Genomic DNA, 26,635 nt, shown 5'->3' with positions numbered 1-26,635 from the left:
AAATACTGTGGTTCCATGTCAGTGCTAGCGTGAGGGTGTTTCTTCCCAAGCACTGTTCTCTGGGTTGGAGAGAACTCGACTGGAGCCAACCTGGGCTGCTGTTTACTCAGTGACACAGAGAGGAACCAGGAACACATGGCTGAGCGGAACACAATGCAATGCCTTTATTGATCAGAGACAACGTCTTTATATCTTAGAAGCCAGAAGTGGCAAATCAGAAAAGGAAATGGCTAAGTGAGGGGGTGGAGAAAAGAGTGCAAAGGTAGAAAGCTTCCATAGCAGCTGTTGCAAAGGTTCTAACCAATGGGATTAACCAATACCCTGCAGGCAGGGTGGGTCTCAGGCAAAACAATGACTATGTAAATAGACCACAGCATCAAGCAATGCAGCATGGAGCAGGGGGGAGCAGGCATAATGCCCAAAAGTTCCATTTACAGGAAGTCCCTGAAGTGGCCAAGTCTATAGAAGCATGAAGCAAAGTGGTAGGTGCCCAGGGCTGAGCTAGTAGCAAAGGAGGGGTAGTAGTTGGTGGGGGCAAAATTTCAGATTGGGAAAATGACAAGTTTTCAAAGATAATGGTGGTGATGCTGACACAACAAAGTCAGTTGTCCCAGAACTCCACTACAACAGAGACTTAACATTGGATAAACTGGGGAAGGGGAGATAGCCTAGTGATTCTGCAAAAGACTTCCATGCCTGAGGCTTCAAGGTCTCAACAGGGAATAAATGGTTAAAGCAATACACTTTATCTTTATTTTGCCATAATAATAAAAAGGGTAGCTGGAGGATGGGGTATCCACAGGGTGTGAAGGAACATTCCCAGGTTCCCTGCTGGACCCAAGGGAGGAAGTATAGCTCCCCATTGGGGAGGCACAGCTGTCGGACCATCCTGCTGTCAGAGGAACCTGAGTCTGGTCTCAGTTCACAGCACCAACCCCGGGTGCAGAACCTTCCACAGCATTGCCTGCTGTCTTCTCCTCAGAATACTGACTATCGTTCTGACTATTGGGTTCTGACTATTAGAGGCCACAGGCCAGTGAGAAAATGATTCCCAAAGACATCCATGCCCTAATCCCTGAGAGCTGTGAAGACTGATGAGGGAAAATTAGCCAGTTCCAAACAAATCCCAGTGGTGCAAAGAAGGCAGGGTGAAGAAGGGAGGGAGAGCAAGATTGTGGAAAGAGAGGAAGTAGCAACAGAAACAGCAGCACAGAGAGAAACACTATGTTGCTGGTTTTGAAGATGGAGGAAAACACCCATAAGCCAAGAATATGGAAGCCAATAGGAGCAGGAAGAGGAAGGAATGGATTCTCCCTCTGGGACCTTCAAAAGGAATCGGCCCTCCTAGCACCTGCACCTGAGTTCAGAAGTCCATTTTAAGACTCTGGTCTCCACAGCCGTAGCATAATGAACATTTGGTTTCACGATTCTGCATCTATGTTTGATATAGTGTGTAGGGAATGGATTCAAATGTTACTTAGGAGTTTCTGCTAGGATGTTAGAGTCAGAGGTGGGCCCCATATTTAAGAAGAAGTCCTTATCCTTGGCAGATATGCATTGAAGAGCTTGGGGACCAGGGAAGAGTCCCAATTACTATGGCAAAAGAATTCTATGTAAGAGATTCTATGTAATTCTATGTAAGAGGCCAATTAACAATTCTCTGTAAGAGGTCAATTAACAATGATTGGATCTGTGTGTTCCCTTTTCTTTTAGTTTATTTTTATTAGTGATTTAGTAATGACCTAGAAGATGATAAGATTACAGGGGTATAGTTTCTTTTTTTTAATGTTTTTATATTTATTTATTTATTTTGCATTTTGTTACCCTTGTTGTTTTTTTATTGTTGTTGTAGTTATTGTTGTTGTTATTGATGTCGTCATTGTTGGATAGGACAGAGAGAAATGGAGAGAGGAGGGGAAGACAGAGAGGGGAAGAGAAAGATAGACACCTGCAGACCTGCTTCACCACCTGTGAAGTGACTCCCCTGCAGATGGGGAGCCAGGGGCTCGAACCAGGATCCTTACGCTGGTCCTTGTGCTTCATGCCACATGCATTTAACCCGCTGCACTACCGCCCTACTCCCAGGGGTATAGTTTCATACTGCACCAACCACCACAGTTCTGTGACATCTTTTCTTACATACTTCAACTTTCCTATAATAAAATGGTTTTCTTTTAGATGCATTTATTCATTGTGAAATAGAATAAGAGAGAAGCAGGGAGTTGCCAGGGATTGAACCTGTAGCCTCTGGGGCCTCAGACATGTAGATGGACGCTCTAACAGGCCAAGCTATCTCTCTAGCTCCAAATAGGTTTGAGAGGTCTCACAGGTGGGGACATTTTACATGATAAGGGAAGCTGGGTGAGTGGGAGAGCGTGGAACCTGTGGAGTCTTTGAGCTACAGAAGAGACCTCCATCAGCCTGTCTGGGAAGGATGCTTGTTCTCGGCTGGCTCCTCTTCTATGGCCTCAGTGGTAGCCACAGTATGTGTACACTTTCACTCTTCTGCCTCTGAAATAGCAATCCCTCCTATCCGTTATCCACACTACAAACACCACTCCTTCTGGCTTGCCGTCCACTCCCCAGGTCTTTGAAGAAAGGCACCTGTCCCCATTTTGCCACTGACACTGGGCTGGTCACACACACAGGCCTGTTGCCAAGTTGGCTCACAACACACACACACACACACACACACACACTACACTCAACCACACTTAGCCTTTCAGCATGAAAGAGCAAGCCCTCTCTCCCCACAGGCTGCCCCAGCCTGCCCCCCACTTCCAGATCATTGTTCTAAGTTTCTTCTGACCCCTACTTGTTTCATGACCTCCCAAATCATGTATCCAGTCAGTCCCTACTCTGGAAGCTCCACCGCCTCCCCCCCACATACACACATACACAGTGTCCCACTCAATATCCCCAAGGATGAGTGGCTGACGCCCCAACATTGTCACTGGGGTGGGTGCCATGGCAGGCCCCGCAAAAGCTCTGCCTGCCTGGATGGAGCCTATGTTCCTGGGCTGACTGGGGAAGAAGGGTTCTGCACTTATGATTCCATAAGGATGTAAGGAAGTCACCACCCTACTCTAGCCACTGTCTCTTCCCACCTGGACACCAGCATCACCTCCAGGTATGAGGAGGAAGAGGGCTGTTCCTCACAGCCCAGCAGACAAGGGCAGGTGTGGTTTTGAAAGGGGGGGTGCTGGTGTTGCACCTGACTGAGTGTACATATTACAGCGCAAATGATGATCTGGGTTCAAGCCCCTGGTCCCCACCTGCAAGGGGGAAGCTTTATGAGTGATGAAGCAGTTCTGCAGTTCTCTCTCTCTTCCCCTCTCTCTCTGTCTCCCTCTTTTAACTCCCTCTTTCCTCTCAATTACCATCTCTACCCCCAAATAAGTAAGTAAATAAATAAATAAGAAAAGGGTGGAGGACCTCGGAGGGCAGCAGGGAGTCACTATTGAGAGAGGTCCAAACAGAGATCTCCCAGCATCCACCCCCGCAGTGCCTATGGGAGGACCTCTATGGAGGAGAGCCATGTAGAATTCCTCTAATGCCCCTCACACTCAGGTCCAGTGGAGTACAGAGACAACTGGGCAGTGGAGAGGTGTGGAGACAATGAGGAAAAACCACAGCCATGATGTCAAGGGCCACCAGGTTAGCCATGGGCCAGGAGCACGCAGATAAGCCTTGGGGGAGGGCATTGTGAATGCACGGGGTGGAAGGTAAGTTTTTGTGCAGGCCAGGTTAGGCTTTGTAAGATTTACAGTTGGCATCAGTCAGCAGCCAGGGGGCCTGGGGACAACCCCAGGCGGGGAAGGGCGTGTGTGAGGTGACAAGGACACCGTACCCCTGTGGCTTTGGGTGGAGCAGCACTTTGAGCGATGGGTCAGACCCCACCTTGCATGTCCTCCCAGCTCTGAACCATGGATGCAGATTCAGTTTCTTTCAAAGCAAGCAGCTTGGACACCCCAAACCCATCTCCCCCATGGTGTTGGGGGCAGGCAGAGAGGCAGGAGGCTGAGGTCTTTTGAGAGCCAGGTGAGATACTCAATAGTGCTGACAAAACCAGGTCTGGGAAGTTCTCTTCATGGTTTAACTAGAACTGTTACACGGCGCATGAGAGGAGCTGGGAGTGAGGGGTACACCGCAGTCTGCTGAGGAGAGGTGCTAGATCACCAAATCCTTGGAAGGTGGGATTTGGTAAAGACAGCCATTCCTGTGAGAGCTCCCTTTCAATCCCAGCCCTGCTCGGTGGAACCTTCCTTGGTTGACAAGGACCAGTCTCAGAACTGCTAAGCCAGTGGTCAGGAAGATCTCAGAGTGTACAGTGTCAGACTCTCAAGCATCAGCTTGCTTTGAAAGGGCTCAGAGCTGGGAAGACATGCAAGGTGGGGTCTGGCCCATAGCGCATGCCCTCCCCAACCTGGGGTTGTTTCCAGGCCCCTGGCTGCTGACTGAGGCTGACTCTCAATCTTCAGTGTTGCCTGTACCAGAGTGATGCTCTGGTTCACTCCCTCTCTCCCTCTTTCCCTCTCTCCCTCTCTCTCTCTCTCTCTCTCTCTCCTCTCTCCTCTCTCCTCTCTCTCCTCTCCTCTCTCTCCTCTCCTCTCTCTCCTCTCCTCTCTCCTCTCTCTCTCCTCTCTCCTCTCTCTCCTCTCCTCTCTCCTCTCTCTCTCCTCTCTCCTCTCTCTCCTCTCCTCTCTCCCCTCTCTCTCTCCTCTCTCTCTCCTCTCCTCTCTCCCCCTCTCTCTCCTCTCTCTCCCCTCTCTCTCTCTCTCCTCTCTCTCTCCTCTCCTCTCTCCCCCTCTCTCTCCTCTCTCTCCCCTCTCTCTCCTCTCCTCTCTCCCCTCTCTCTCCTCTCTCTCCCCTCTCTCTCCTCTCTCTCCCCTCTCTCTCCTCTCCTCTCTCCCCTCTCTCTCCTCTCCTCTCTCCTCTCTCTCTCCTCTCCTCTCCTCTCTCTCTCCTCTCCTCTCCCCTCTCTATCCTCTCTCTCCCCTCTCTCTCCTCTCTCACCCCCTCTCTCCTCTCTCTCCCCTCTCCCTCCTCTCTCACCCCCTCTCTCCTCTTCTCTCCCCTCTCTGTAATCTCCTCTCTCTCCTCTCTCTCCTCTCCTCTCTCCCCTCTCTCTCCTCTCCTCTCTCCCCTCTCTCTCCTCTTTCTCTCTCCTCTCTCTCCCCTCTCTCCTCTCTCTCCTCTTTCTCTCCCCTCTCTCTCCTCTCCCCTCTATCTCCTCTCTCTCTCCTCTCCTCTCCTCTCCTCTCCTCTCCTCTCTCTCTCCTCTTTCTCTCTCCTCTCTCTCTCATCTCTCTCTCCCCTTTCTCTCCTCTCTCCTCTCTCTCTCCTCTCCCCTCTATCTCCTCTCTCTCTCCTCTCTCTCCCCTCTCCCCCTCTCTCTATCTCTCCTCTCTGTCTCCCTCCTCTCTCTCCTCTCTCTCTTTTTCTCTCCTCTCTCCTCTCTCTCTCTGTCTCTCTCCTCTCTCCTCTTTCTCCCTCTCTCTCTTCTCTCTCACCTTTCTCTCCTCTCCCCGCCTCTCTCCCCTCTCGTTCATGAATAAATGCTGAGCTAGCACAATTCCATCTCACTTTCCTGCCCATAGCTCCTCTCAGGTGATGAGGATAATTACCATGCTAATTGGGATCAAAGGTCCTAGGTTTTTCCTCCCTTTGCAGGAAAGTGGGAAGTTACAAAATGGAATTTATCACTAAAGCTGGGTAGATCTGATCCTTGGGTTGAAGGCCATAGATTCTGAAAGACTGGAAGAGGGAGAATCTTTGAATTGAAGGGCTCTATGTCTTTCTTCATACTATTAGTTTTATGTGAAAATACTATTCACATAAAAGTTTTTTTTAAGTTTCTATGAAACACAAAAATCCAAACAGCATGAAAAAATCAAGAATGGGAAATCATTGAGACATGTCTAAAAGGAGAGGAGAAAAGAAGGAAAGTAGCAGAATTTACAAATGGGACAGAGTGGGACAAAGTAGCGACCCAGGACCCATCTGAAACAAAGGCAGGTTCCTGGAGCCTTGAGTTCATCTGTGGTCTCGCTGCGACACCTGGTGGCTGTTTCTCCTGCCCACTGCAAAGTGGCGTTTAGCAGCGCCACCTAGTGGACACCGTCGAGCCCGAATCCGAGGCCTGGAAGAAAATAATCCAAGTCCCCGGGGTCCTCCCTATAGTGACTGGATCTCTAATATGAATCCACGAAGAGATGGAGTCAATGGGGTCTGGTTACTTGCTCCTACATCCTGTACTCTGTAGTCCAGTGGTGCATGAACACTTCCACAGAGCTTTGAATGAATACAAGGGTTTTCTGCTGTTTTTAATTGGAGGAAGGGAATTGAGGAGATGTAACCAATGTCACAGCTATTAGGGATTTCTCCCATGGAATGGGGGCATAATTAATTGAATACTATCAGGTGATTGCTGAAACCATTAGGGTCAGATTTTCCCTTTATCCCATTAATGTGCGGAGTGACCACAGGCAAGTTGCTGGCCTTCTCTGAGCCTCAATTGCTTCGGGGGGCAGGGCAGAAGGGGGAAACATGGGGGGATATCATGGGGGAGGAACATGGAGCAAAACTTTCTCAGTGCCACTCTGCTGCAGTAGCAGAGGGGTGTGTTAGAAAAGCTCAATTTCGGGGCCAGGCGGTAGCACAGTGGGTTAAGCACCCCGGGCGGGGGTGGCTTTACAAACCAAGCAGGTCTGCAGGTGTCTTTCTCTCTCCCTCTCTGTCTTCACCTCCCCTCTCGATTTCTCTCTCTCCTATCAAACAATGATAGTAATGACAACAGTAATAACAACAAGAACGATAAACAACAAGGGCAACAAAAGGGGGGGAAAAAGCCTCCAGGAGCAGTGGATTCATGGTGCAGGCACTGAGTCCTGGCAGTAACCCTGGAGGCAAAAAAAAGAAAAAAGAAAAGAAAAGCAGAATTTCATGCTGACACCCCCCCCCCAACTACTTGACTCAGGAGCCCTAACAATCTGTCTAAACAAACCCTTCCTATGACTGTCTCATACCTGCTCAAGGCTGAAACCTCCAATTTCAGAAGCACTGAACAGACTCAGTGAGAGCATGCTCACAAAAGTCCTCAGATTCTGCAGAGCTCATTTGGAGCATCCTTTTGCCGGCTTTTCTTTTCTCATAGAGTTCTGAAATTACAAATATAAGACATGCTGCTAAGCACAGAGTGACCATCTGATCCAGCAATTCCAATTCCCCTTCCTAAGTAGATTCCAAAAAAAAAAAAAAAAAAAAACAGAATAGCGTGGAAGGTAGATAGTATAATGGTTATGCAAACAGACTTTCATGCCTGAGACTCCAACATCCCAGGTTCAATCCCCCACACCACCATAAGCCAGAAATGAACAGTGTTCTGGTAAAAAAAGAAAAGAAAAAGAAAAAGAAAAGAAAGAACAGAATAGCAAGGACTTGTGCAAATCCTCATACACACAGGCTCCTAGCAGCAATGTTCATAATAGTCAAAAGATAGAAAGCAGGAAGGCAGACGGTGAGGGATGCTCACCTGGTAAACCATGTAATCTGGGCTGGGGAACCAGCATAACAGTTATGCAAGAAAGATTTTCATGCCTGAGACTCTAAGGTCTCAGGTTGAATCCCCAGCCTTACCATAAGCCGGAGTTGAGCAGTGCTCTGCTCTCTCTCTCTCCCTCTCTTTATCTATCTATCTACCTCTCATGGGGGGGGGGGTGCATATTTTGCTGTGTGTGAAGCCCTGGGTACGAGCCACAGAGCCACATGCATGCACATGGACAGCACCAGGGGCAGCTCCATAGATGTTGAACCATTGCTGTGGTTCCTCTCTCTCTCTCTCTCTCTCTCTCTCTCATAAAAAAGCTGGGTCAAAAAGGTCACTCAGCAGTGGCAACCCACATGCAATAGGCCCTGGATTTTTTCCCTGGTGTCACACTGACAATAATAAATTTAAGGGTAATTGTAGAAAAACTGAAATGCCAGTAACGTTGTAAAGCAAAAGACTGAAATGCTCTCAGTCACATAAGGAATGAAGTGTGGAGCCATGATATGGCATGGATGAACCCAGAAAATATTATGCTAATAGACCACACACTCCATATGGTCATGTATTGCCTGAAACATTTACAGGAAATATCCAGAATGGGCAAATCCTAAGAAAAAGACAGTAGGTTGGTGGCTGTCTATGGCAGAGGTGCGGTTAGAGGCTGGAGATGGAAGGGGTGCTGGTAATGGATGCAGGATTTCCTTTTGAAGTGATAGAATATTCTGGAGCTGCGTAGCGGTGATGGGGCACAGCATTGTGACTCTCCTAGATGTCACTAATGGTCAATTTCTGTTACGTGTCTTTTACCCTAATGAGAAGAGAAGACAAGGAGGCTGCAGTGGCAAATCAGAGGTGTGTGACGCCACCCCACCACCCCAGAGTGGGAAATGCCAAGAGCCTGAAGATCTTTGACATCTTTTCTGCTCAAATAAACGCAGATGCACATTTATTGGATCTGCCCTGTCTTGTTAAAATGGGAAGTCAATGAGCTCAAGCACATTTCCTGGGCCACTTGCTGTTCTTCACTTCATGACACATCCCAGACGCCCCTCTTGTCCGTGCCTTGGCCTCACAGACAAATCAAGTCGTGTCAGGATAGCTATAAAGTGTGCAGCCCCTGCACCCACCAGGGAGGGCATTTGGAGGGGCTCCAGACCCTGGCTGCCGTCAACAGCTGCCGTGAACATTCACACACACGTTTCCTTCTGTGCTGGGGCTACATCTCTCAAGTAGGGATTTGTAGAAGTAGGGGAGCAGGGGCTGAGGCCTGGGCATCTTGAATACATATTGGCGGATCCTAATCCTGCAGGACTGAGGGGATGAAGCCAGGTCCCCACTGGGGACTCAGAGACAGCCATTCCTGACATCCATGTCCATGCACGAATGCCTGCTTGGCTGCTCCAGCTGTTCAGTGTTTATCACTTTGCCCAGAACGAAAGCCAAACACCCAAGATGCCATGGTCTTGAAGCACCCATGAAGTCTGGCAGCCTGGGTGCCTGGCTGCTTTGCTCAGCACCTAGGCTTGGGGGGAGGGGGGCCCACAAACCCTTCCAGGGAATGATAAGAACTGTGAATTTTCTCTCTCCTCCCACCCTACCAGCACCCTCAAATGTGAGTGGATAGACTTGCACATTTTTTGCAGTTGATTTCAGGGGTCCAGGATGAAGAACCCCAATTTCTAAGACCTGCTCTGGAGGGGCCAATGTGGTGCAGACTGCCGCACCCCTGACATTTCCGAGGAACAAACAGTGGCGGGTTTTTAAATGTTAATGGCTTTCTGTGCCCTCTGCTGGCTGCCTGAGCCAGTGGTGCGCACTGCGGGGGCCGAGCCCGGGGACTGGAATTTTCCTCTCCCTGCCTCTGCTGCAGACGCCAGAGAGCTTGTTTTCTCTCCTGCAGAGCTGGCCCTGGAGTTTTCAAGTCGAGAGCAACTTTTTGCAAGTTGCTGAGGAAGCCCTCTGCTTAATACCCCAATCAGCAAGTTTCAGGGAAATTATTTATCTCCCACTTTGGGAATTATTAGTTCTGGATGGAAACTCTTATTGTATAAGGTTCGCTGAAAATTTATGAGGCTATCTGGGAACCAGGGAGCGTATTGATTCCCGGTGAGTAAACATTTTAAGCAAATTAAGTGGTGGTAGTAATAATAATATTAATGGCTACTATTTTTCAAGTGTCTGCTCTGTGCCAGGCATCGAATCCTTCCAACAAGCAAGGGGCAGGTTTTATTACCCATATGTTACAGATACAGCCCTGGGCCCTGAGCCTTGTCACCACTTAACCCAGTGCCACCCAGCCTGCGCCAAAGACATTTCTACCCAGCCCTGACCCCCACCCCCATCCCGACCCCCACCCCAACCCCGACCCCCACCTTGGTTTGTGGAGTCAAACACACAGGGCAGGGGTCCTGGGTACACAATTCCCGTTGATCATCTTTTCTCACTAACACACCCTGCAAGCAAAGAGATGACAGGCCATGATGGATGAGGGGGCTGGGGCCCCCTGGGTGATGACCAAGGTCACCAGTACAGCAGAGAGCAGTGGAGCCCAGGAGCGGAATCCTGGCCCACAAACACACTGAGAGCAAGACAATGTTATCAAGCCCTCGCCAAAGGCTGCTGCCTACGGAAGTCTGCACTGTTTGTGTGTTTTTCAAAGGGAGGTTATCAAGGGTCAGCAGAGGGGGGGGTGAAGACATCCTGGCACCAACTAGAGATGTGCTCCTGGTCAGGATGAGAAGGCTCAGGAACGATTTGAAAAGGGAATGACTTTCTCACCCTTATGTCTCTTTATCAGGGACATAATACAAGTCAGGGGTCCTGGAGAGGGAGGGCGGGTATCTCCTGTGGAGTTACCTCCCACTTCCTCTGGGAAACTGGCAGGGGGAGAGGTCCTAAAGGCAGGCCTTCTTAAGGGTTTGCTGTTAAGACATCATGAATCAGCTGAGTCCCAGGGGAAAAGCAAAGTACCATGGCCCCAGATGGTGCTGAGAGGCCCCAGAGAAGCCAGAGGTCTATGGAACATCCAAAGTTCGACACATGTCCGTGTTCCGATTTTAGAGAAAGAGTGTTGACTGTTTGCTCCATGTGGGCCTCTCCTTGGCTTCTGGGCTCTTGGTCACTGATGGGGATGGAAAGAGGAGGACTGATGCTGGCAGGGGGCTGTCTGTCTCTCTAGCCACTTTCTAGGCTGCTGTCGTGTACATTGGGGAGCAGTGAGGAGATGAGGGGGAAAGCTTCTTGGGGTTGGGGGCCTGCCATGAAACCCAAAAATATTCAGAGAATTTTCCTTGAGGTGGTAGGCACTGAGCTCAAAAGCTGAGACCAGCAGCCTAAGGGATCAGATCTTATGGAAACCTAGGAAAGGCACCAAACCTACCCCTAGGTTCTCTCTCTTTCAAATATCAATAATCAAGCCCATGACTTAAGCAAGAGTTTCTAACCAAACTTCCATATGATGCATCTGCAGATGTTTCCTGCCTCCAGGACCTCACCAGCTGCTGCCTCCTCTCCCCCCAGTGACCAGGGACTAGGGACCAAGGTGGCCACCACCCTCCTCTGCAGCAGACCTCAGCTGGGAACATAGGCAGCCTCAGGCCAGAGGGGGCTACACCAGCTCCAAAAATGCACCCACCAGCAACCCTTCCTTGGGAGCCCAATCTCCCAGGGCAGCAGGAGTGAGATGTAAAGAAGTCTCACCAGAGCTAATTCCCACACAGGGGAGTCTGGCCTATCCCATCACACTACAGCTTTTTCATCCTTACAGATCATCTTCAGCACCTGGGATCTTTAAACTTAAAAGTACATTGGAGTCTGATTCCAAAATGGACCAGCTCTTCAAAAAAGAAAAAAAAAAAAAAAAAAAGAGTTCTGACCCCCCCAAAAAAAAAACCTTAAAACTCAATGTTTAATGAAAGATCTATAAAATGTAATAGTTCAGACCCCCAAAAAAAAAAAACTTAAAACTCAATGTTTAATGAAAGATCTATAAAATGTAATAGTTCAGACCAATTACCAAAAAAAAAAAAAATCAACTCTCCTCTGGTTCTGGACATATTTTATTGACTGTTTTGTACAGTCCAGACTGGTTTACATATCATTGAATGCTAGAATTGTCTAAAATAAAGAGCTCCCCCAACCCCACCAGGACCTCCTGCAGTACCACACACACACACACACACACACACACACACACACACACACACACACGAACCCTGTCACAGAGGAAACAAAATGTCACCCATCAAGAGCTGGGAGCTGGCCTCAGTTCTGGCCAAGTGTTTAATTGAATTGGAGGCACTTAAAGATAAAAGTATTTGCTTCCAAACTTTTGAGGCCAAGTGTCAGGCACTTGGCTCTCCAGATGATCAAGACATCATGCATAGCTCCTGGCAAACACAGGCCTTTGAGTAATGCCCCTTGTTAAGTTAAAAGGGTGCCCCCCCCAACAGAACTCATCAGCTAAATGAATTGACCCATTGGATCCAGTTCTTTAATATCTTCTATTGACTTTGGCCAGTGTCTGCCAAAAACAAGCTCTCTGATTTAGTTGATGGTAAATTATATATTTTTTTCCTCCTGACTATTATTTGTCAAACATTGCTGAGCTGGGTAGGGCCACATCTACTAAATGTAAAGCCACATCATCAACACAGACCTGACTTGCTATGACAGCAGGAAATGCAGCCAATTACTTTAAAAGCTGAATCCACTTATTGGGATATACATCAGAAAGGGCAGCCAGGTTACACTGCCACTTTCCATCACTTTAAAGAACTGATTCCGGAAGAAGTGCCCACCCGGATATGGGACCTTAGGGAAACTCACATGGCTTGAGGCTTGGGGGACACATGTATCATCCGGCAAGATCACAGTTGTGGCCACCATGTGGGTTCTGGGCAGTGGAATTTCTGGGGAGACTTGGGTTGTTCCTGCCACTTTCCTCAGGGAAGTACGTTGATTTTGACACAAATAGGCCACCCCACAGGTGAACTTCAGATCTTCTTACTCCTTTTTATGCCAGTACTTAAAAATCAGGAGTAAGATTACAAAACCAGAGCTCCAGCTCTGGAATGTTTTAGAAAGCTCTGGAAAAGTCTAGTCAATTTGGGCTGGAATTCAGTGGGTGGAACTGAGTCACAGCACCCTCTTTAGGCAGGAAGTGCATGGCAGGTTCCCCACTCCTCATCTCTCCCTTTTGTCTCCCATGCCTACATCCCTCACTTACCAGGCTGGCTGGATCCACCATGAGCCAATAGGTTTACTGAGGTAGAGTTAGAGCTAAGCACAGATACTGTCAGAAAGAAGAAGCACATCCCATGGTTCTAGCAGAAGGAAACTGGCAGTGGGGTTGCTCCAGTCATTAGGTACTGGCCCTGCTTCTCTCCTCTGCCAGCTCACCCTCAGCTTTTGTACTCTCTCCCCCAACATGCTACACACCGATTTGTCACCTGACTAGAGCAATAAGGTGCCCTTGGGGAAACTATGTGTGCAGAACCAAGTTCCCTCCTGCCGCTCTCCTCAGCTTCCCTTCGGCTCCCCAAATGGAGAAACAGATCCCTCCAAAGTGACTCAGTAGGACCCAGAACCTGACTAGCTGGATTATTTAGTTCCAGAAATTTTACAAATTGAAAAGTACAACCCACACTACACACACGACCTCCCGACACTTGCCAGCACTTGTTTGGTACAATAACAATAGTGCTATTATCATCATTGTTATTACTCCTATTATGCCAATGCATTAGACAGTCTCTAGAAGGGAGAGAAGGTAATTGGCTCCCATCACCCCCAACAGCATTATTGGTACAATGTACAAATAGCTTAAAATTAAAGGCTGGTATCCTAGCCGGTTGAGTCTGTAATGGATTACCAAATGAACTCAAGCTTATTGTCTTCCATCAACACCCTCCTGAAAGTCATTTACAAACAGGGCAGATCACTCTGTGTCGGATTCCGACTCATTGCTTTTTCTTCCTGCCTTGTTGCTCAGCCAGGGAAGCTGTGGGTTGGAACTCTGAAGTGTTATTCTGGTTCGGTTTCACCTGCAGATGCTGGGGGTGGGGGCTAAGTTTGGGTCTTCCTGTGGGAGCAGAGCCCATTCTTGTGTTTCTGGAAGCCCTGTCAGGTTCTCTCGTCTTCGCCATCCAGTAGAAGAGGAACATCCGCCTCTCGCTGTTCCAGCGGTTCAGGCGGTGTGCCAGGGTTATGGGCGTCTCCCCATTGGCGTCTCGGCTGTTGACCGAGGCCCCGTAGCTGAGCAGGAGGGTTATACAGTCCAACCGCTCCATGGCGGCAGCCACGTGCAGGGGGGTCCTGCCTACGGGGGTCTTGCTCAGGCAGTTTGTTCCTGTAAAAAGAAAGAAAGAAAAAGATGAACAGAGAAAGGAAAGAGAAAAATATTGACTGTAGGAGGACTGCCCTCTTGCCCTTGAGAAACATTCGAGAAGAAAGGGATGGGAAGGAGCTAAGGCTGGTACCACCAGAGAGGGAGTGTGGCTGGCGCCACCCCCAGCACCCTGCATTATCTGTCCCCAGGCAGCTCCTCCACAGCTGCCAACCATCTTGGAAAAGGTCAGGTCTCTGTCCCTGTCTCTATGCTCACACCCCATTGCTGCATCTCTGCCTGTGGTGCAGTGTATTGACTCTTTTTGTTTTTAATCTTATTTATTTATTATTGGATAGAGACAAATTAAAAGGGAAAGGGGAGATAGAGAGGGAGAAAGACAGAGAGATACCTGCAACCCTGCTTCATCATTCATAGAGCTTTCTCCCAGCAGGTGGGGACCAGGAGCTTGAACCTGGGTCCTTGCACCCTGTAGTCTGTGCACTTAACCAGGTGAGCCACTGTCAGTGTACTGACTCTTTAGTGTTCCTTCTCACCCTTCTCCCTCAATCATTCCAACAGCCATCCTTGCCCCAGCTCAGCTCTTCCTCCCCTCCCTCCATGCTCCAATTATTCCAGCCTTCTATCTTCCTGCCACCAATGTACCCCTGCTCTCTCCTGCCCCAGGCCCTTCACACACACTGTTCCCTTTATGAATTATGCTCACTTTTTTCTCCCCTCTGGTGCTTCTTTAATTTTGGTTTACTTCCCTGGGGAAACCAGGTGACCCCCTTCCACATACCCACTGTCTCCACTGCGTCACTACTCTACATCTCAACAACACGCCCTGCACTGTGGAATGAACTCTGCTGACTTCCCTTCATAAACTCCACAAGGGGATAAGACACACTTGTTTTGATGGTGGCTGTTTTCATCCCCAGCACGTAGCGGGGGATGCCTTAAGAAGACAGGTGCTCAGGAAATGACAGACGATGGGCCGCCTGACTCATGGACAGATTTCCCTTTGACTGAATTCTTCACTGCCTCCTGCAGATGGATGGGTTAATGACAGGTGTCCAATATGGACTTGTTGAATGGAATCAAATTCTGGATAACAAATATCATGACACCGAAAACAAGGCAATTCAATTACATGCAGCTGACATTTCAGGAGCCAGTTTTGATGAACTATAGCTAGCTAGTCAGTGAGAGAGTTTTAAATAGAATCTCATAATGCCCAAGCCGAGGCCCCAGAGCCTGCTCACAACTACTGCCTTTGGAGGACAGAAAACTTTGCAAAGCTGGCTGTAATTTTTTAACTGGTGCTTTCAAATACATCACGGTTCCATCAGAGTGAAAATGACTTTTTATGAGCTTAAAGGACTGCTGGGCTACAAAAAGGCCATATTTCATCTTCCAACAGGCAAGGTACAGCAAGTCAGTGGAGGAAGCAGGAGACTATAGTTGGGAAGAAATATTCCCCCATTGGACACGCAATGCAGGCTCCAGCCTGAGCTCTCAAGAGGTGTTCCCACCTTAGCTGGTGACATGGGGAGAGCAGAAAAGACTAAGTTGAGACAGACTGGGGTCAAAGGGCACGTACAGGTAAGAGAAGGGTCAAATGTAGAGGCTGTTGGTGAGCCCCAAACCACTGCCCGAATATCATTCCCCCAAGGAAGCTGGGTGTCCTGGAAACCTTTTAGTCATTGTTGTGGAATGTCTGTACCTCCATTAGTGGGCCTCTTTCCCAAAAATCCTGTATCCAGGGACCCCTTTTCCCAAAAGTCCTATACCCGGGGAATATAAAAAGCACTCTTTTGAAGAGTCCCACACACAGCCTTCAAAGGTGGAGACATTGGAAGTGACTTTAAAAAAAAAAAAAAGAGGAAGAGAAAATCGACTATCAAAAGTTCCAGATCAGTATAGAGTTAAGTCCCCCACCCTACCTTAGGACCTTTGAGAACTGACCTCAGTTGGGGCTGAAAATAGCAAAGACAGCTTGCGTGTGCGCGCGCACACACACACACACACACACACACACACACACACACACACACACACATCCCTACAAGTCTGATGGGAAATACCAAACCAGCAAGGCCTTAGGGATGCTCCCTATGTCCTGGCCTAGGCTCTTCTGGAGGCTTAGCCAAAAGAAGGGCCACAATCTTGGATGACCTTCTCCTAAGACACTTGTCCAGATAGGCATGGAGTGGACCCAGTGGAAGACATGACTGGTAGTTGACAAAATCCAAGTCCAGGAAGTCGTAGTGAAAGGAGCCAGGAAGACAAGCCACTCTGTCCCTTCTGCCCTGTGGTGAACATACCCTGCTGTCTATGAGATTACCATGTTCTAGAAGGTACTGCACAGCCTCCACATGCCCTCTGTGCGATGTGACATACAAGGCCACAAAGGCTCTTTGAGTGACCCATTTCTTCCTCTCCTCCTTTCCAAGGTGTCTGGAATTGACAGTGTTGAAAAATGAATCTTCAGTCACCACACCAAGGCAAGAGAGCTGAGGAGACAAGGGGGGATACACACAGAAAGTCTGAGCCATTCTCAGAAATGCAGGCCCACCTAGGTAGAGGGAGGCCAGACACCCCAAAAGAAGGTGGGCTCAGACACCCAGTTCAGACAGGTGGTGGGAACAGAGAGGGGGCACCCCCTGCCTGGGAAGTTAGAAAACCCAGAGGAGCTGGTGGAAGAGGACATTGTTTAACACTCTATACATGTCCAGGAAATACGAATTTACATCAGGCATGCTTGGGAGGCAGGAAATTCTTCCTGTCCATGTTTTGAAGAGAGAAAATAGCTTTTCTGGGTGTCCAGAGGAAGATGGTCCTGGCCATTAAGGAAGACACTAGCCTGCACGAAGGGGCCTCCGCATGGGAGGGGGACACACACTTCTTTGGAGACTTGATGAATTCTGACCTTCCGATCTATTTTTGTGCCATTGTCTTTGCTCACTTTCAGAACACTCTGAACTCAGCTCACAGATGAATAATAGCCCCATAATATAAGCATGTCGTGGCAAATGCAGTCGCCAGGCCTTGGGAGGAAGACTCTGGGCTCCAAAGAGGAGCATCTGGAGTGGGGGAGCAGGAGAAGCAGAATGGGAAGGAGCATGGGAGAAGGGGCAAGTTCCCCAAGCCCAAAGACAGAGCTGGGAAACCCAGACACAAACTGACTCAAGGCTGTAGATGGGAGGCCAGGGAGGACCTTAGACAAAGAGTCCAATGGAATCTCATGAAAGTTTTTGCTCCATCAGATGTCCTGGAGCATTCACAACTATCTGGAGTTCCTCACTCCCTGTTAAATGAAGTTCTCAACTATACAAGTAATACACATGAATAAAAACACACTGGTCTGACTCCTTAGAGAAAGGGAGATGAGTGGATAATAGACTACAAGTAAGTGAACTCAGTGACATCAGTTGGAAACCCCAAGAGTGAGAGGAAACACTCAAAATATGACTTGATCAGGATGACATGTCTTTTTGTTATTCTTTTGTACCTCCCACCACCCAGAATCTTATAAATATTCACATTACAGACTCAGTGACTTTCCCCAACCCCACAACTTGCAGTGGCTTCATTGAAGTCTAGGATCCATTTAAAGACGCATAAAAACACCTTGCTAGGATCCCCTTCCACAGCCGCCAGGACCAGTTCTGTCCATCCATCATAATGCCAGATACATAATGAAATAATTCCACCAGGAACAACATCATGGAATTTCAGTGTGGTCTCATCCATCAAAATTCCTACAGGGAATAATTTTTTCTTTAAAAAAAAATAGGTATTAAAGATAAACTATTACATTGCTTAAGAGATTCTCTGACCTTGGGTATCACAAAGATAATTTTGGAACCTTGGGTACTAATCTCATTTGATGACTCCACATGAGTCTGTTTGTGGCCGTTAATGCTTTTTAGAAAATTAATTTGGCTCAGTTCAAATAGAAAACGGACCCAAGGAAAAAAATGGCAACGATTTATAAAATCTTGCAATTATAACTTTTCCTATTGCAAAAAAGTACATGAGTCAGTAAAGTCACTTTATGAGGCAAACTCTGGAAATAGAACTACTTAAACTTGAAGCAACTCTGTATTAGGTATAGCACAATGTACTTATACAAGTTATAAATGCGAGGCTTAAATACTAATTCCACTTAATGCTATCGTCAGTTGGCTAAAGAGGTAACAATGATGAGAATGTGTTGAGTCTTTCAGATTAGAGTCTATGACTGAAGAGTTTCTCAGCCTTGAAGCCACTGGCATTGGGGACTGGCAGTGTCTATGAAGGGGAAAAGGAGGTCCTGGGTACTTGAAGAAATTAAGAAACATCCCTGGAATCTACCTACTGAGTATCAGGAGCATTTTCCATTAGTTATTACCATCAAAAATTGTCTCTGGACATTGCCAAAGGACCCTAAGGGATAAAGGAGAGACCAGAATTCCCCAGTCGGGGGAGACTATGACAATGTAAGAATTGTCTTATCACTAGAAGTAGGATCTGGAGTGTTTGAACTCCTTTTCTTTATGTACCATCTCCTAGAGTAGTTGTTCTGTCACTCCCAAGGAAGGAAGATGGACCAGTTCACACCATGTGAACTGACTCTTAGAAGAAGGTCAGGATTAGTGCAAAGGATTAGAGAACATTTCAGAAAGTGAAGTTATAATTATCCTTTTAGATATATATTTCCTTGCCTGGTCACATTTAATGTTCCTAGAGATAACAGAATACTTTGCTTTCTCTGGCAAATAAAAGTCTTGACTCTGCCTAGGTTCAGTTAGCTATCTGCCCAAGTAGAATTCCTAACATTTGGGGTTTTATGTTAAAGTGACTACTGAGTGCCTGCATCAAGAATCTACCTTCTTTTCATGACAACTTTACAAGTGGGCTTGTCAGTTCCAATGGCCAATGAGCAAAATGCAACTCACATGGCAAGGAAGGAACAAAGCAGGGACTTCCTCCTTCTATACTGCATGTGTGGCTCTCCAGACTCCATGGCACCCTTTGATTACCAAAAACTCTGATGGTAGATATTAATAGGGACCAACAATTTAAAAATTTGTTAATTGAGGTCTTCTGTAGGCTTCTGACGCCGGGTATAATTAGTAATTAGCCTGCATAAGATGACTTGACTTCCTAACAACTTTTTAAAAATGAAGTAAAGCTATGTTTCCCTGAGAAGAGACTGTGATCTACACTTACTGAACAGTCCTAGCAGAAAGCACAGCTCATTCTCTTCTCCGAGGTGGAAGAATAACTGTCTTTGATTTGGATAAATGCTAATTTTCACCAGCTAAATAAATTATTAGCACTGACACCTGACACAGAAGGGCAATCCTCACCCATGAATTTACTCACACACACACACACCCTCAAGGTTTTGTCACATATTATCTCACGCACTCCTCTCCCAGGCTAAAAGAATCATTGGTTGATTGTTTATAAGCAGAAACCTAAATTCCTTCTCTGAATGTAGTAGCCTTTCTGCCCCCCACACTCCCCATCCCCAATATTTCTTTCTCTTTCTCTCTCTTATCAGGATGGTAGGAGCCAGAGAGAAGCCAAGCTTCTAGAAGTTACTAAATGCTTGTTGGGTGATGGGATTATGACATCAGTGTTAAGTCACACCATCTTTTTCTTTCCCTCTTAGTTTTCTAGAATTTATTGCTCAGCAGAGCTCATCAGTGAAAATAGATTAACAGAAAAGGGTGCCAGACAGTTGTAGTTTCAGGATACATAATTTCCAAATCACTCATTGGGGAACTCACTAAATCCTTCCCTAGCTCTCCTCATCTTTCACTTTCTAAATACAAAGCAGTCTTAAAATACCTTTCTATATAGAGAAAGTCTCACAAATGCCCCCCAAGAATCTTTCCAATACTTCTAAAGTCAGGTAAATACCACACACACACACACTCCTAGCCTACTTCAAAGAAAGCAAGGAAGGTATGCTGGCCTTGGCTTTTATATTCTGAGATTCCCAAATTGTTTCTGTCTCTAGGGAAGATGGCTAATCCAGTGCTAACAGGACTCGGCTTAACAAATTAGGAAACTGAGCCCTCAAAGGGTAGTGCCAGGGAGAACAGAGCTTATGGAGACAGGCAGCTTTCAGATCTCTGTCTTCATTGCTTCCCAGCCCCTGCAGTATAACTGCAGTGTCTCTGCAATATCGCAGTTCACATTCTCTCTGCAGCAGCCCAGAGAGTTTTATGTCTTCTTTTTATTGAAGTGTTTCTGTGTTGATTTCAACTAGGTGGGGACATGATGGAGCCCAGGGGCTTTGATCTTGTTCTCATATCTTATATATTGTAGAGATTGGAAGAGGGACAGCCAAGCCAGGTACTTAAGCTAAGGAAAGGAGATTGAGGAAGAGATGGGGTTCTAGGTCCTTGCCCTCACCTGGGTGCCTGCCACAAGGGATTTGTCTATAATGGGGGCCTGATTTAGCCACACTGAGTCCTGGGTGCTGGGTTCTGATTCTGATTGGGCTATCTCTGAGCTCCTGACGTGGACAAGGACACAGCCTGAGATTCGGGGTTCTGATACAAACTGGGTTAGTGCCAGCATTCGGGGTTCAAACGTGGCTAGGGTTTGCTTTGAGATTTGGGGTCCTGACGAGGGCAGAGTTTGCTCTGGACTGGGGGTTCTGATGAAGGCAAGGTTTGCTTTCTGTTTCAGGGGTCCTGGTATGGGAAGGGTCTTATATGGGATACAGAGTCCTTGCATGGGAAGATCTTGTTTTGGGGTGGGGGTGAGGGTTGGATGTAGTCCTGTGGGTATGAGAATCAAAGATAGGTTTGTCCAAGGATGGCGTGGGTGTGGGGGGGTCTTGATGGCGACAGGTTTTGTTTTGAGATTAGGATCCTAACACAGGCAGGGTTCAGTCTAGAATCTGGGTTTCTGATATGGATAAAGCTGACTGAAAGATTTGGGTTTCAAATAAAAGCAATTTACTTTGAGTTGGGGGGGTCCTCATATAGACAAGGCTTGGTTTGCACTTTGCCTTCCTTACATGAATATAGTTACATGAGTGCTGATGTAGACATGGTTTCCATGGAGATCTGGAGTTTAGATATGGGTAGTTTTGACTTGAGTTTGAGGGTTCTATTGTGGGCAGCATCAGAAACCTTATGGGACAGTTTTCTTGATGCGGGAGTTGTGGAGTCCTCACAGTGAGCTTAGGAACTGACTGTCAGATGTTGGAAGATAGGGCTTTGAATTCGGAGGGTCCACATGTAGGAAGAGTTCATTTTGAGTCCTGACATCTTTATATAAACAGATGTACTAAGGTTCAAATGCACAAGTGGTTAGAGATGGGGAGCTCAGAATTAGGTATGTCTGCTCTGGGATTTAGGGTCCACATCTGGGTCAAGTCTACCATGAGAATTGAGGCCAAGATCTGAGCAGAATGTGCTCTGTGATTTATGGTCACAATTCAATGGAGTCTACTCTGAGATGTAGGTTTTGTTGTATGTAGGAGTAGCTCACAGATTTGAGGTTCAAATATGGGCATGGATTTAATGGAGATGAAAGATAGGCAGGGCAGTCTGTTTCAATGTTTAACATCCTTGGATAGACACAGTTGTTGGAGGATTCAGTTCTGATCACATGGTTAGCCTGGAGATTTGAGATTTGTTCTTAGAACAATTTTTTTTTTTTTTTGGTTTTAGGGTACTGGAGTGGGCAGGGTTTGTCCTGGGCTTTAATATCCTTGTGTGGGTACAGATGCTGGAGAATTTGAGGTTGTGAGATAGTCATGGTTAGCCTGGAGATTTGGGTTTCAATCTTGGCCAGGTATGTTCTGGGTTTGGGAGTCCTGAGGTGGGCAAGGTTTGTCCCGAGCTTCAGAGTCCTTGAATGGACACGGATGCTGGAAAATTTGGGGTTCTAAGGTAGTCACAGTTATTTGGGAGGTTTAGAATTCAATCTTGGGAGGCATGTTTTGAGTTTGGAGATCCTGAGGTGGGCAGGGCTTATTATGAACCATAGAGTTCTTGTATGGTCATAGATGCTGGAGAAGTTGGGATTGTGAGGTAGTCATGGTTATCTGGGAGATTTGGGGTTCAGTCTTGGGCAGGTATGTTCTGGATTTGGGGGTCCTGAAGTGGGTAGGTTTTTTTCTGAGCTTTAGAGTCTTTGTATGGACATAGATGCTAGACTTGGGGTGGGGAATTGTGAGGTGCTTGTGGTTATCTTAGAGTTTGGGGGTTCAGTCTTGGGCAGGTATGTTCTGTGTTGGGGGGTCCTGAAGAAGGATGGGTTTGTTCTGAGCTTTAGAGTCTTTGTATGGACATAGATGCTAAAGGACTTGGGGTGGGGAATTGTGAGGTACTTGTGTTTATCTTAAGAGTTTTGGGGATTCAGTCTTGGGCAAGTATGTTTTGAGTTGGGGGGTCCTGAAGAAGGATGGGTTGGTTCTGAGCTTTAGAGTCTTTGTATGGACATAGATGCTAAAGGACTTGGGGTGGGGAATTGTGAGGTACTTGTGGTTATCTTAGAGATTTGGGGTTCAGTCTTGGGCAGGTATGATCTGAGTGGGGGGGGTCCTGAAAAAGAAGGGTTTGTTCTGAGCTTTAGAGTCTTAGCATGGACATAGATGCTAAAAAAACTTGGGTGGGGGAAGTTTTAAGTTACTTGTTATCTTAGAGATTTGGGGTTCAGTCTCGGGCAGGTATGATCTGAGTGGGGGGTCCTGAAAAAGAAGGGTTTGTTCTGAGCTTTAGAGTCTTAGCATGGACATAGATGCTAAAAAAACTTGGGTGGGGGAAGTTTTAAGTTACTTGTTATCTTAGAGATTTGGGGTTCAGTCTTGGGCAGGTATGATCTGAGTGGGGGGTCCTGAAAAAGAAGGGTTTGTTCTGAGCTTTAGAGTCTTAGCATGGACATATATGCTAAAAAAAACTTGGGTGGGGGAAGTTTTAAGTTACTTGTTATCTTAGAGATTTGGGGTTCAGTCTTGGGCAGGTATGATCTGAGTGGGGGGTCCTGAAAAAGAAGGGTTTGTTCTGAGCTTTAGAGTCTTAGCATGGACATAGATGCTAAAAAACTTGGGTGGGGGAAGTTTTAAGTTACTTGTTATCTTAGAGCTTTGGGGTTCAGTCTTGGGCAGGTATGTTCTGAGTTGGGGGGTCCTGAAGTAGGTAGGGTTTGTTCTGAGCTTTAGAGTCTTTGTATTGACATAGATGCTAAAGGACTTAAGGTGGGCAATTGTGAGGTACTTGTGGTTATCTTAGAGATTTGGGATTCTGTCTTAGGCAGGTATGATCTGAGCTGGGGGCTCCTGAAGAAAGAAGGGTTTGTTTTGAGCTTTAGAGTCTTTCTATGGACACAGATGCTAAGGGACTTGGATGGGGAGTTGTGAGGTACTTGTGGTTATCTTAGAGTTTTGGGGTTCAGTCTTGGGCAATTATGTTCTGGGTTTGGTGGGGGTTGGGTGATCCTGAGGTGGGCTGGTTTGTTCTGAACTTTAAAATCCTTGTATAGACACCACAGATGCTGGAGGATATGTGGGTTTCTGAGGTAATCATGGCTATCTGGGAGATTTGGGGCTCAATCTTGAGTAGGTATTTTCTGGGTTTGGGGGTCCTGAGAAGAGTAGGGTTTGCTCTGAGCTTTAAATTCCTTGTATGGACATAGGTGTGTGGGGTTGGGGTAAGTAAGGGTTGAGTACTGATGATTATCTGAGAGATCTGGAGTTGAATCTTGAGCAGCTATTTTTTGGGTTTGGGGATCCTGAGTAGGTCAGGGTTTGTTCTGTTATCTCGGATGATGGCTTTTCAGTCTTGAGCAGTTTTGTCTAGTTTGTGGTGGGGGGGGATCCTGAAATGTGCAGCTTGTTTTGGGTGTTGGCATCTTTGCATACACATAACTGTTAGGAGGAATGGGGGTTCTGATGTCCACAGTCCTTGAAGAGGGGCTTGAAGTTTGGGGTCCTTAGGCAAGCAGGTTTGCCCTGGCTTGTAGAGTCCCCCTAAGGCAGGCTTGCTTATTTCAGGCTTACAGTCTTGTACTGACACTGTTGTCTTTGGAGTTGAATCCCTAATAAAAATTTGGGGAGCCTGTGGTCTGGGCTCTCTAGGGAGCCCAACGTGGCAGCATATTTGGGGTGTTAATACAGGATTTGTTTAAGGTTGGCAGGTCCTGTGTAGCTAGTTTGCTGTGGGGTTGGTGCCCTAACACAGGCATGATTTATTTGTGAATTAGGGTCCTGCCTGGACAGTGTGCTCTGAGATATGAGCTATAAAGTGAAGCCCCTTTGTCTGGGACTAGGAAATCCCTATGTGGCCAGGGTTTGTTTTTTCAAGCTGAGGTTTCCAGGATGGGATCTGTTTTCACACCTAGGGGTGGGGGTGGGGTTCCCTGTACTTCCCTTGGGGGACTGCAGGTTCACAAGGAGCCTGGCTGCCCCTGGAGGTAGGACACTTGGCGAGGGAGGGGTCGGGCTGGGGCCACCTTGGTCCAGGTACTGGAGCCGTTGGAGGTCGAAGGGGACACCAACTATCAGGTCCAGCTCCTCTTTGAGCTCCCGCACTGTCATGTCGCTGCGGCAGTTTGTCACTCGAAACATCTCCCCGGTCTCCTCCAACAGCACCCGCAGGCTGAAGACATCTGTGTTCAAGTCGAAACCGAGGCCCAGGGTTTGCTGGTCCCCAGTGAACCGCAGGCCCCGGGCACGGGTCCGGGCGTCAGAAGGCCCGAGGAAGGGTCTTGGGTTGGTTATGTCTGCCACCCTCGGAGCGGGGTGGGCACCCATGGCGCCCCCCCGCAGCCCCTTCGCTGGCGCTGGGTCGGTGCCAGCCGCCGCCTCCACCGCCGCCCGCCGCATGGCCCGCCGCCCCCAGCCTGGCGTCACTGTCAGCTCCCAGCCCTCGCCGCGCGTCATCGCCTAGCCAGCAGCCCGCCCGCGCAGGGGCCCCTCAGTGCGAGCCCCCCTCTTCCGTGGGCCTCAGCCCCTGAGGAACAAAGGCGAGCTAAGCAGGGACGCGGGGGACCGCTGTTAATCACGAGGGAGAGTACAGGCGCTTCTGAAAACAATCCATTTATTGAGATCAATACAAAGGCATTGCTCAGGTTCCGCCCCCCCCCCCCCCCCCCCGCCCCGCGCCCCGCCGAGGGATCAACTCTGACATCTCCCTGACTCTTTCTGGCAGCTTCCAAGCTTTAATCTCAGTTCCTTTAACCTCAAGAATGAGTGTGGCTTCGTTATTATGAAACTGTGATCTCTTCTCCATGCCTGCTTAAAATACAATCTTAGCATAATTCAGGCTAACTACCTGAAGGAATTGTGCGTGACGAACGCTCTAAATCATTATTGATGAATCGTCTACAGAGAGTTGTAAAGTGCAGTCCTTTTGGTCATGCTTAAAATCCGTATTTCCAGCCTAAATGAAAAAAGAAAATTACAGAAATGACTCTTCCTTAGCAGACCTGGTGAACTGCCGGCCATTACAGAAGTAGGAGACAGGCCTTCATGGAAATTTGTAAAGTCACATATCAAAAACCATTATAGAGAAGAAAATTCTCTCCAATTCTTGGAGATGAGAAGGGCGCTGATAACCACACTTAACAAGGGCAGAAATGTCTACTTGGCCTAATGGTTCTATTATTAAGATATCTTTCAGAGGGGCTCTGTGAGAAACTTATCTTGTGTTTTTCCATGCATTCACCTGAAAGGAGGGGAAGTCCAAATAAACAGTAAGCTGACATGTGATGGTTAAATTATAAATACTCAACACCCATACCTCTGAGCAATTAATACATGAAGTACTCAAGTATGAGGAAGCAACTAGGATGACAAAGGGAATGAGAACAATTGAGAAAAAGTTGTTACAAAGAATAAAATGTAAGTTTTACACGATTTTCATGAAAATTGCAGTTGTAAAAAATTTCACATTTGGAGGCATTATACTAAATAATATAAAAAATTAACTGGGTAAAAACTCAAAGTTTGAAGGTTATTTGCCAGAGAGTCTCTCTAATCTCAAGAAGCACATTTGATTCAGCATGCAGACTCTACCCACAACACAAACGGAAGCTAATTTTTTTCCTTACTAGAAAATTAAGTGCTTGAGAATACAAGATTCCAGTTGAATAATTCTACTTGCTACTGGAGCAACAGATTTTAACAATATGACAATCTCAATTTCTAGGCAAAAAAAAAAAAGTTAGAAATTGCTTGTTACTGAAGCAAAACAATATCTCCATCTATTTATTTTAGTCAAATATTGAACACAAGATGGACTGATTTTTTTTTTTTAATATGTAGTCTCCAGTTTATTAACTCACTTTTGGCTGAAGTTGCTAAAATGTTACCCTGAAAATCTGCAATTCTCACACATGGACCTTATTTTCTTTGGCACAGTATAGATTCCTTCCTTTCTTTTTAAAGAATCAGCTCAATGGAATTTGGGGGAGGGGGAGAACATCCTGTATAGCAGGAAGTTCAATATATAGCTCCAGGAATTGAATTGAGGAAAAAAATAAATAAATAACGACAGACAAGAAAAAGATCCAAAAGAAGAATGAAAACCCTGCCATGCCCTTTGCAACTAGCTCATGAACTCCAAGTGGGTAGTTCCTTCCTTCCTCTGTGCCTACCTTTGAAAATATAAAAATAGAAAGAAGAAGAAGGAAAAAAAAAAAAAAAGAACATGAGCATTCATGTCTGGAGAATGAATGTCAAATGTTTATGGGACCTTATGTTATTAATGAAAAGCCTGTTTAAATTCTACAGCCTCTTTCATACT

At 47.0% G+C, this 26,635-nt stretch overlaps 1 protein-coding gene across 3 annotated transcripts; it reads right to left on the bottom strand.

The window, feature by feature from the left end:
- Positions 1–13,253: 13,253 nt before the first annotated feature.
- Positions 13,254–24,626, bottom strand: ANKRD60 (ankyrin repeat domain 60). 3 transcript variants are annotated; one of them, XM_007525146.2, is made up of 4 exons: positions 24,342–24,626; positions 17,508–17,638; positions 16,222–16,390; positions 13,254–13,898 (listed from the first exon to the last, which is right to left on the bottom strand). In XM_007525146.2, the coding sequence occupies exons 1-4, from the start codon at positions 24,454–24,456 to the stop codon at positions 13,510–13,512; spliced, it is 804 nt and encodes a 267-aa protein (XP_007525208.2). In that variant the 5' UTR covers positions 24,457–24,626; the 3' UTR covers positions 13,254–13,509. The 3 variants fall into 3 exon arrangements, with proteins under 3 accessions (XP_007525208.2, XP_060058499.1, XP_060058493.1); XM_060202516.1 differs by lacking the exon at positions 24,342–24,626 and adding an exon at positions 18,818–19,258; XM_060202510.1 differs by lacking the exon at positions 24,342–24,626 and adding an exon at positions 19,092–19,258.
- Between the last annotated feature and the right edge of the window lie 2,009 nt (positions 24,627–26,635).

Source organism: Erinaceus europaeus, chromosome 1 (assembly GCF_950295315.1).
Source record: "Erinaceus europaeus chromosome 1, mEriEur2.1, whole genome shotgun sequence".
Taxonomy (NCBI): Eukaryota; Metazoa; Chordata; class Mammalia; order Eulipotyphla; family Erinaceidae; genus Erinaceus; species Erinaceus europaeus.
The sequence above is the reverse complement of the archived record's forward strand: the minus strand, read 5'-3'. Positions and strand labels throughout refer to the sequence as shown.

Excerpts from the sequence above, each read along its gene's own strand:
- ANKRD60 (XM_007525146.2), bottom strand. The coding sequence starts at position 24,456 with ATGTTTCGAGTGACAAACTGCCGCAGCGACATGACAGTGCGGGAGCTC. Across the intron at positions 17,639-24,341 it reads GCTCCAGTACCTGGACCAAG|GAATTTTGATGGATGAGACC; the intron begins GTGGCCCCAGCC and ends TATTCCCTGTAG. Across the intron at positions 16,391-17,507 it reads TGGAAGGGGATCCTAGCAAG|CTCTCTTGCCTTGGTGTGGT; the intron begins GTGTTTTTATGC and ends TTGTCTCCTCAG.